The 10,285-nt window shown below is 56.0% G+C and overlaps 2 protein-coding genes across 2 annotated transcripts in view; both read right to left on the bottom strand.

The window, feature by feature from the left end:
* Positions 1–10,285, bottom strand: part of GRIP2 (glutamate receptor interacting protein 2) — a 52,933-nt gene that overhangs the window by 9,688 nt on the left and 32,960 nt on the right. The window contains exons 18-19 of the mRNA XM_077763724.1: positions 1,392–1,531; positions 591–770 (exon numbers count right to left, since the gene is read on the bottom strand). Coding sequence (XP_077619850.1) covers positions 591–770; positions 1,392–1,531 — 320 coding nt within the window. The remainder of the gene's footprint in view (positions 1–590; positions 771–1,391; positions 1,532–10,285) is intronic.
* On the bottom strand, positions 4,081–8,454 carry LOC144231291 (glutamate receptor-interacting protein 2-like). Its single transcript, XM_077763723.1, has 7 exons — positions 8,355–8,454; positions 8,083–8,269; positions 7,455–7,600; positions 6,575–6,655; positions 4,720–4,786; positions 4,482–4,627; positions 4,081–4,136 (listed from the first exon to the last, which is right to left on the bottom strand). The coding sequence occupies exons 1-7, from the start codon at positions 8,452–8,454 to the stop codon at positions 4,120–4,122; spliced, it is 744 nt and encodes a 247-aa protein (XP_077619849.1). The 3' UTR covers positions 4,081–4,119.

Here is a 10,285-nt window from a genome sequence, read left to right as displayed (position 1 = left end):
CTCCACTATGGCTCTTAGAAGCCTCCGTCCACTAGTTCTCTGAGCTCGGCCTTGGGGAGCTGCTGTGGCTGTGTTGCAGAGGCCAGAAGTCTGGCTGCTGCATTCAAATGCACCCAACCCCTGAGGCTACCATGGGTCTCAACCGGCTCGTGTCCTAAGAGGGTGGCTGGAGGCATCCACTCTATGGCTAGGTCTTGGCAGATGGGGTGGGAAGGGGCGTTCTGCCTTCCCATCTTCAGCCGGATGCAACACTGATTGGGCACCTGCTGTGTGCAGGGCACCTGGGATAGGAGTGAGAAAGACAGGAGTAAGGCCGGCTTGGTCCCTAACCTCAAGGTGGCAGACTCTGACTAGTTGGCCAGGGCGCTACGGATGCCTGAGAAGATGTGTGAAGGCCTGGGGTCCGTGCTCTGAGCACTGAGGGCCCTGGGAATGGCTGACGTGGCCCAGGTGGGTCTGCCTCCAGGAAGGGTTCCTGAGGATGGAGCCGGGAGGAGGAAGACGGGTTAGGCAGAGGGAGCAGCCCCTACAAAGGCCTGGCCGCTGGGTGGCCAGAGAGAGCAAGTTGCCTACAGGCCACGAGCTGTTACCTGGGCCCCCAAACCCCCCCTCTGTGGCCGAGCTGTCCCAGGACTCCACGGCGCTGTCCACGCTGGGCACGGCAGGGGAGAACCGGGCAGCCAGCAAGCCCCCTTTGAGAGCCTCCGGCGGGTCCTCATCTGCATCGCTGGCCTCGCTGAGGCTGCCTGACTTACGGCGTGGGAGGGGGCCTGGGATGAAAAGGGGGTGTCACTGGCACTGGCCTCTGACCTCAGAGCCAGAGACACTCAGTGAGCCTCAGTTTTCCCACTTCAGTCTGGTTTGAGAACTCACAGGCAGAGCCCTCCTACCACCCCCTCCTCAAGCCTGCTGCTGGAACACCTGGTGTGAGGGAGGTGTCACACTGGTCGGCAAACCCATTTCACAGGCAGGAAAACTGAGGCTGAGTTCTCTGAGCCTGGCCTTGGGGGGCCCCCATGGCCCTGCACCTGTACAACATGCTCAAGGTCGCACAGTGAGCAACAGTGGAGCCCAGATCAGAAGGAAGACCCTAAAGGTCAGGGTCCTTCCACTGTAGGCAGTGGCCTCCCTGCCAAGGCACAGGGTACAAATCAGGGGAAACTGAGCAATGTACAAGTATGGCCTGAGGGCAGAACAATCAGCTTCATGAAGACGGTGGGCAGGTCAGACCCAGACTCTGCCCCACACGAGCTGTGACCTTGGGACCACCACTCCCCTTTCTGAGTCTTGTCTCCTCAGATGTCCCAGGTGCTCTCCCACAAGCCTGGCACAGAGGCATAGAGGGGTTCCAAAATGGGCTGAGGGCCCCCAGGTGGTGGGGTGAGGCTCACGGTCTAGCTGCTTCTTGATCTTCAGTGTGACTGTCTCGCCAGCCACCTGCAGCAGGTGGATGGCCTCACTCAGAGGCCGGCCCTTGAGGCTAACGCTGTTGATGGCCAGGATCCGATCCCCAACGTGGATAGCGCCAGTCCTGGGGAGGGGGCACGGGTCAGGGAATGAGAGACAGCCAAGGCTTCGGAGTGGGGGTCTGCCCTCAGGGAGCTCGGGAACCCCAAGGCACGGGCCTGACTGACCTCAGTTGAACCCAGCTGCAACAAAAACCAAGTGTGATCTCTGGTGCCATTAATAGAGATATCAAGTCTAGAATTCAGGAGGCCTGCCTGACTCTAAAGGTAGTTTCTGGAACCAGTGTCCGGCATGAATTCTGAGCATGTTTTGAATCCTGCCTAGCAGCTGTCAAATACTAGCTACATGATCCGTGGCCTGTATATGGGAATGATAAACTTACTTTACCTACTTCTAATTAAAAGATGGGTGGTGGGAGGGATTCAGGCTTCTCTCCAGCAGAAACCCAGGAATAGCCTTTCCCTCTCCCTGGGCCTCAGTTTCCTCACCTAGCGCATGAGCATAGGGTGCCCAGGTGACTTCACAAGGGGATGCAACGGGCTGATAATGCCAGGCAGGAGCACTGCTCTGGCCCAGTGGGTTTCTGCCTATACATCATGAGAATGACCTGAGGACCTTTACTAAAAATGCAGATGGCAGGAACCCACCCCTGGCCAATTAAATGGCACTCCTGGCGATCGGGCTGGGGAGAGCGACTGTGAGGAACAGCCAGGACTGAGAGCAGCAAGAAAGCTGCAGTGGATGCTGAGAAAGCACCTGACCTGGGTGGGGCTTGGGGGGGGGGTGGAGGACAAGGCAGGGGATGCCCAAATGCAGATGCTGCCCCCAGGAGGGGGTTCACCAGGGGTCAAGCCCCAGTGTGCCCTCAGGTCCAGCACTGCCCACCAAGGTCCCCAGGAGCCCAGGGGACTGAGTAAGTCGGGGGGTGGTGCGCTGAGTGAGGGGGGTCAGAGTTGTCAGTCCTGTTTGACAGACACCAGCTGCCTGTGGCTCTGGGGCCCCGAAACGTGGCTTTCCCACACTGAGATGCCTTGACTATGAAAAATACACACCAGATTCTGAAGACACAATTTTTAAAAAAGAATGTAAAATATCTCGTTACTAATTTCTGTATTGATTACGTGCTGAAATAAATACATTTTGTCTCTTTCTATTTTTCTAACATAGCTACTTGGAAAGTTGATAATTAAATGTGTGGCTCACGTTACACTGCAATTGGACAGCCCTCAGCTAGATCAGCCCGGTGAGGACACGGGGGACTGTCTGTTGCATCCCCGATGCCCAGAATGAGCTGGCACACAGGAGGTACCCAGTAAACGTGGGGGTAGGTGAACACACTTAAGGTGGGAATTGTCCACAGGAGCCTCTGCGATGGGCCAGCAGGGGGCGCTCCAGGAGCAGGGACACCCACAGGGAGCCATCCCCTGACCCCAGGCCCCCTCCACCCCACTGCCACCTCTCATCGCCATCGGTTCCTCTGCTCTTCACCCTCCTCCAGGAGCCCAGCCTGCCCCCTCCAGGCTGGACCGGTCTCTCCCTCTCAGTGTCTGGAGAAAAGCTGCATCTCACCCAGACTGGGATCGCCTCCCTGGGACCCTTGTGGGGCCTTGTCCCACTTCTGGGTGCCAGATTCACCTGCTCCCTGCAGTCTGGACAGCCTGGGCAACACCATCTTTCTGGCACCCTCCCCAGAGAAGAGGACCGCAGGGGGGCCCCTAATGCCGGCGGAAAAGCCCCACGCTGTGCCAGGATTGAAGGTACACAGCAGGTGCTCCAAAAAGGCTCACAATATTGAGTTTCCAGAAATCTCCAGGAATCTCCAGGTTGAGAGAGAGAAGAGAGTTGGCACACATTTATCTGGCACTTATCTGAAGCCAGAATGGTCGGCCAGGGGGGCTGGTCTGCCTCTGTGGAGCCGAGGCTCAGAGAGGGAAGAGAAAGGCCTGATGTCTGCCAGAACGTCGGCATTGGAACCAAGGTCAGAATCCACGTCAGCTGTTTCCAAAGCCCAGCTCCTGCCCCGTGAGGGTCCCAGGGCCCGCCCCATGTGTCCCCCTGGAACGCCAGCTCACCTCTCAGCCAGACCACGCTTGGTGAGGCCTGAGATGACAATGGGGTCAAAAGGCTCCTCTGTGCCCGAGATGGTGATACCCAGGGGGCCCCCGTAACGTTTCAGTTCCACCGTGTAGCTGATGGCACCCGTGGTCTCCTGCTCGTCTGCAAAGGCGGCACCCATCAGGCCAGGGTGCAGTGGGGCAGGCCCCAGGAGCTGGACACCCCCAGCCCCCAACATGTGGTGTCCTCACTCTCTCCCACTCCCTCCTTCCTTAATTCACCCATTCACTCCTGCTGTGACCTTGAGTGGGTGCCTTCCTGTACCCAAACACCATGAACCCCACACTCTAAACTACAGATTCCACACATGACACAAAATAACAACAATGAGGATACAAAGAAACCAGATTTCCAGCTCTTTTTAAAAGAGGAAAATTAGAAGAAGGAGTTTTGCATACAAGAGGCTGTCCTTCCCAGGGTAGGAGTTGCCTCTCTGAACAAGGAATAAGGGGTTGGCTCTCCAGGGACCACAAGCCTCACCCCTCCCTATTGCCCCCCCCCCGAGCCTGCATACATTTTTCTTACCTTCTGTCCAGTTCACTCGCTTCTGTCACCTGTGTGGCCCCAGAGGTGTCAGAGTTCACAGCCTTTACTTGGTCACACACACACACATACACACACACACACACACACACACACACACACACACCCTCTGGTGAGGGCTGATCCCTGCCCCGCCCACTCATCTGCTCACTGCTGCCCCCTGGGGGTCCCCTTTGTGCTGGGCATGGAGGATCCATCCGGCTTTTCCCCGCTGTGCTGGGGCCCCTCCCTGCACCTGTTCATTCAAGGCGCCTCCACCAGCACCCTCCTCAGCCAGCGGGAGCCCCACACTGCAAGTGGGGAACCCGTCGTCCAGCGGCGGACCCAGAGGCGGCGGGGCCGGGCCAGGGCCGTACCGGAGTTGTCCTCGTCCTTCCGGATCTTCAGCTTCACCAGGTCCTCGCACTGCTGCAGGATCTGCACGGCGTCCTCCATGGGGCAGTTGTCCAAGCGGACGTTGTCGATGGCCAGAAGCTTGTCACCTGGCTCCAGGGTGCCAGTCCTGCAGGAGCAGGCGTCAGGGACAGGAAGAGGCTGGCACATGCTACTCTGCCTGGACCGCTCCCCCTGCCCTGTGCCCAGGGCCAGCCCTACCTGTGTGCCACGCTGCCCTTCTTGATGTCCGAGATGATCAGGGGCTCTCCTCGCTTCCTGCTGGCCGCTGGCGGGGAAAGGAGCCACGAGTCTGACCTTTGACCCCCTCAGCCTCAGGGGGCTTGGAGGGGCCAGGAGTAAGAGCATGTCCTGCTCCCACCGCCTCCTGTCCGGGTGACCATGAGCAAATCAGCCTCAGTTTCCCCTCCGTAAGATGGAGGTGATGCCACTGAACTCACAGAGATGTCATGAGATTGAAGTAGACAAGGCAAAGCCTAACATGGATCCTGGCACACAGCAGGCGCTCAATCCACGTCAGCCCCTTTCCCTCCTGCTCAGCCCCTCCCCCTGCAAGCCGTGAGCTCCTTCAGGGCCTGGCACCCCCACCGGGCACAGGGCCGGGACGCAGGGACTGGGTGAGCCTTCCACACAGAGTCCTGCCTTCTCTCATCTGCAGGGAGTGCTGGCTGAATGGCCCACAGGGCTCCCTCTCTGGGAACTGCCTTTGGCCAAGAGAACAGCCTCATCCAAGTATGTTCGGCTCCTGGGTGCAGCCTGGTCCAACAGAGGTGCAAAGGCCTGGCTCCCAGCCTCACTGAGGACACTGTCAAAGCCTCCCTGGCCCTAGAGCTCTCCATGGATTGGCTGAGCCACCTACTGCGGCTACATCACAACCCAGCTCCTCCAGCTGCCCAGTCCCATACCCTTCACCACGCACAGGTGTTGACTCCAACGCCCCTCTCAGTAAACTCAGTAAACTCTGTCTAAGCAGCTCTTTCTAGGGGGATGCAACCTAAGACAATGGGTGTTGCATGAAGAGCTCAGTTTTCTTGCAGAAAGAATTCATCTGGGCTAATGGGTTTTCCCTAGGTGGTATGAGCCCCTTCTAACCCATGTGGCATCTTTGCAGATGACACAAAAGCACCCCTTCAAATTGAGGTAATAAAATTATAAGTCTACCTCAAATTGGTATCCTTGTGTCATGTACAACTTGTGCAACTGTCTCTGGCAGCCCTACCCAGAGGTTCCTGGGCTGCAAGCAGCTTTTCCCCTCCCAGAGTGCTTCAGCTCTCAGCTCCATTGACTGTGGAGTCGGGGAGAAAGGAGCTGCAGTCGCCTTCCATCGAGCCCAGGGTGGGGACTGAGGATCATTTCCCATGGGGGCTGCAGTCCTGCTCTTCTGTTCTCTGGGGCTCCCTGAACCTCCCTGGGGAATGATGTGGGAGCACCCCTTGCCTGACCTGGGGTCAGCCCACCCATGTGTGTGCTGCCCTGGTCAGCGTGGACACCCGCCAGGAGGTTACCTCAGCAGGGCAGAGGGGACAGCCATGCTACGGCCAGGTGGAGGTGTCTCCAGCCCCCGGCTGGGAGGAGCGGTGTGTTCAAGGATCAGGCAGGAGGCCAGCAGTGGCTGGAGGGGCATGATGGAGGGATGGCGGGACATGAAGCCACAGATCACAAGGACCAGATCGCAAAGGCCCTCATCTACCCTGAGGACTTCAGCTTCCACTCCGAGCGAGACGGAGCCACGGGAGTGTGTCCACCCACGTTGGCTCCTCTGACAAACACAAATGCGGCTCCTACTGTGTTCTAGGTCTCTTCGGGGGCCCTGGGCACATGCAGGCAAAACAACCTGGTCCAGGTGTTTGGTGCCTCACCAGCCACTCAATCCCACCCGGAGACCCAGACGTCCAGGAAACCCCCATTGTTCAAAGCGGGAAACTGATGCTTCCAGTAGCTGGGGAGTCTCCCCAGGACACGCAGCTGAGCCCCAGCCAGCCCCCTGGGAGCACCCCCTCTCCCAGGTTGGGGGTGCGTGCTTTCCTTTGCAGGCTCGGGGCAGGGAGGGACTCACAGCCAATGGTGATGCCCAGCTCCACTCCACGCCGCTTGGGCAGCTTCACGTGGAAGGTGCCGCTGCTCGGGATGACGGACTCTGCGTGCAAACACACAAGGACTCACGTCAGGCCTGAGGGAGAAGACTCAGGAGCCCCGGGCCCCAACCCGTTCTAGGCCAGCTGGGAGCTACTGCAAAAATGCCCCGTCCCAGCCCCACCCTGCTTCTCCCACCTGACAGATGAGGAAACCAAGGCGTGGCAAGCTGGCATTTGCCCAAGACAACCCATCTGGTCAGAGCAGATTCGGGGTCGGCACCCGGGCCCCATGACTGCCAGTCAAAGGGTTCCCTACAGCCTAACCCAGCCCAGTTCAGACCGAGCAGCAATTCACCAAGCACCTGCTAGGCGCCAGGCCTTAAAGTTTCCATGCAATTTATCTCATCTAACTCAACAATATTCACCGTAGTAGGACCCTATTCACTACTTCACAGTTGGGGAAACTGAGGATGGGTGGTGGGAGGGAGGGTCTGAAGTCACAGAAGGTCAAAATCACCAGGCCAGCATGTCTATCTGAGTTTTTGTTTGGGGTTCTTTGCCCAAGCTCCGCAGAGGGGCATGGAATATTTTTAGCACCCCCTCTGCCCTCCTGTGGTCCTGTTTTGGTTACAAAAATCCCCCATCCACCCTCACACTGGTGTGTGAAATTCCTGCCTCCCCAGCCAGAGCCTTCCTGGTTCTGGTGCTCAGGTACATGCAGCAAATGTCCAGGGAGCAGGATCCCTGCAAGGGGGTTGGGGGGGGGGGGGGAAGAGCATGTGCACCAGCAAGAGCTGGATACAGAGAGGAAGGAGCACACGGTCCCACAGGGTGAGGAGGAAGGCAGGGACACCCACTCACCTGCCACATCAAACTCGACCTCCAACACGACCTTGTGGGCCAGCGCCGCGTCCCGCAGCAGCTGGTTGGCTTCCTCCATTGTCCCGTCCTCGGTGGCGATGCCATTGATGGACAGGACACGGTCACCCACCTGCAGCAGCCCACACCTGAGTCCCGGATGGCCACGCAGAGAGAAGAAACTGTGTTACCATCACGGGGGACAGGCACGCCATGCAGGGGCGGGCGTAGGGCGTGACTCACAGCTCTGCCCTGTACCAGCTATAGATCCTCAGGCCATTTACCATGTGACTCTGGCTGAGGGAGTGAGCTTGCCAGGCCTCAGCTTTTCTGTCTGCCCCAGGGGATGAGGCCGTGCCTTAGGAGATGTGCATACAGAGGACTCTGACTTCAGACAGACATGGGTTCAAGTCCCAGGTCACTCACAAGCTGCATGACCCTGGGCCAATGAATCACCTTATCTGCCTCGGTTTCCTCATCTGTAAAGTGGGGCTGATGATGCAGCGGATGGGATGGTGAAGTGAGATACACTTGTGAAGCCAGGCTCGGCGTGTGACTCAGTTTCCCCGGCTGTCTGTGAGCCCCGAGTTGGAGAGCGGTGGGCCCAGTGGGGTGGGGGAAGCTGGCTCACCTCTCTGCCGGGCTGTCAGGCTCAATGAAGCGCACCAGGGGAGGGGAGGACAGGGTCTCGGTAGCAAAGATGCCACCCTGGAGCTGGAGACCGAAGCCGGTGAGGGGCCCTCCGCAGAGCACGACCTCCGTGGTTTCCGTGTGCACGATCTGCCCCCCTGGCCCCACCGTGCTGGAGGCCAGTGACACTGCAAGGCAGGGGGCATGGCTGTTGGGTGAGCAGTCCCAGAGAGCCCTTCTGGCCAGAACCAACCCATCCCTGGGCTCAGGGACCTGGATCAGCCAGGCAAGTGAGCGGGCCAGGGCGTCGCAGCCCATTCTGGGCAGCAGTCTCCTCATCTGAACACGGGGGGTTCCCACCCAGCAGGGCCATGACCAGGATTAGGGAGACCGCTCCCAGGACTGCTGTGTCGCAAAACAGAGGTTCCAAGGACATCAATGCTGTTCCAATGCTGTTATCACACCACAGTACATAGTATGCTATTTTTGGTAACGGCTTTATTGAGATACTATTCACCTACCATAGTATTTCAATTTCAAGCATACCACATAGTGTGTTTTCGTATATTAACAAAGTGGTACAACCATCAGCGCAATCAATCATAGAAACCTTTCATCACCTCAGAAGGAAACCCCGTTCCCTTCAGCCAGTGCTCCAAATCCTTCCATCTCTCCGGCCCTCAGCAGCCCCCGATCTATCTTCTCTGTGGACTTGCCTATTCTGCACACTCCCTGTAAATGCAATCCTATGTGGTCTTTTGTATCTGCTTTCTTGCACTAAGTGCCATGTTGTCAAAGTTCTCCTTTCTAAGGCTCACCAACATCCCACAGAATGAATATGCATATTTTCTTTAACCATTCGTCTTTTTTTCTTTTTTCTTTTTTTTTTTTTTTGAGAGAGAGAGAGAGGGCACAAGTGAGTGAGGGTCAAGGGGAGAGAGAGAGAGAGAGAGAGAACCCTAGGAGAAGAAGAGAAAGAAGAGGGGCTCACCTTAAATGAGGCTCACACTCACCCAAAGTGGGGCTCATGCTCACCTGATGCAGGGCTAGAGGTCACACAATGTGGGACTCTAAATCACAAACCTTGAGATCAGGATCTGAGCAGAGGTCAGATGCTTAATGGCAGAGCCACCCAGGCATCACTCCCCCCTATTTTTAAATGCTCAAGTGTAAAAAAGAGAAGATAGAGGGTTCACTAAACTAGACAACTAAAGAGCATGCTCAAATGGTCTTTATTAGAAGCTTATCAGTTAGCAGACAGTTATTTGCTACCCATTTGATGTGGACACTGTGTTAGGCATCAAGGAAAATATAAAATAGGAAAAAGAACTTTTTCTTAAAGATATTAGAATCTAAATAAAAGATAAAACTCATACAGGAAATAAATCAACAACAAAACAACAGTGCAAGGACATTCAAATAAAGGATTACTTGAACCTTTCCATAGGTGACAAGGAAAGTGAATTTGGGGGGTTCATTGTACAGTTAAGATGGTATAACTTGAGGTCCTTCCTGACTGAGGTAGGGAGCCAATGGCATCTGAGACCTGCATGTAAGAACACACGCTTGAATCTCATGGAGAAGAAAAACATTTTTAAATGGCTTCATCATTTTCTGGGACTGGTTTACTGCTCATATTTATATACTGCTCAGTTTACCTAGGTCAAGATCATCTTCTTACTGTATCGTTGAATCCTGTCATGTACTGATTAAGGGCACAGATCTGGGATTAGAGAAGCCTAATTTCATTCCAAATTCAACCCAAGTTACACCACTCAAGCAACTTTGTGTTAAAAACTGTGGAGGGTTTGAGGGTTTTCAAGCTCATGATTTACTCTGCCTCCGTTTTGCAGAGATTGACATAAAACATGAGACTCTTGGATCGGAGAAAAAGAATTTTGTTATTCATGACACAGCAGACAGCATGAGCTTCATGCTAATATAGGTTCTCCTGGTTTCCAAGTGCCCAGGGCGACTGAGAACAACCACAGGTGGTTTGTGTCACAGCTGAGGAATCCTTAGCTTAAAAATCCTTGATTGGGGCGCCTGGGTGGCTTAGTCGGTTAAGCGTCCGACTTTCGCTTGGGTCATGATCTCGCGGTTCGTGGGTTCGAGCCCCGCGTCGGGCTCTGTGCTGACTGCCGGCTCAGAGCCTGGAGCCTGTTTCAGTCTGTGACTCCCTCTCTCTCTGACCCTCCCTTGCT

The sequence above is a fragment of the Crocuta crocuta genome, unplaced genomic scaffold (genome assembly GCF_008692635.1).
Source record: "Crocuta crocuta isolate KB4526 unplaced genomic scaffold, BGI_CrCroc_1.0 scaffold184, whole genome shotgun sequence".
Classification (NCBI taxonomy): Eukaryota; Metazoa; Chordata; class Mammalia; order Carnivora; family Hyaenidae; genus Crocuta; species Crocuta crocuta.
This window is presented reverse-complemented; position numbering and strand designations above follow the sequence as displayed.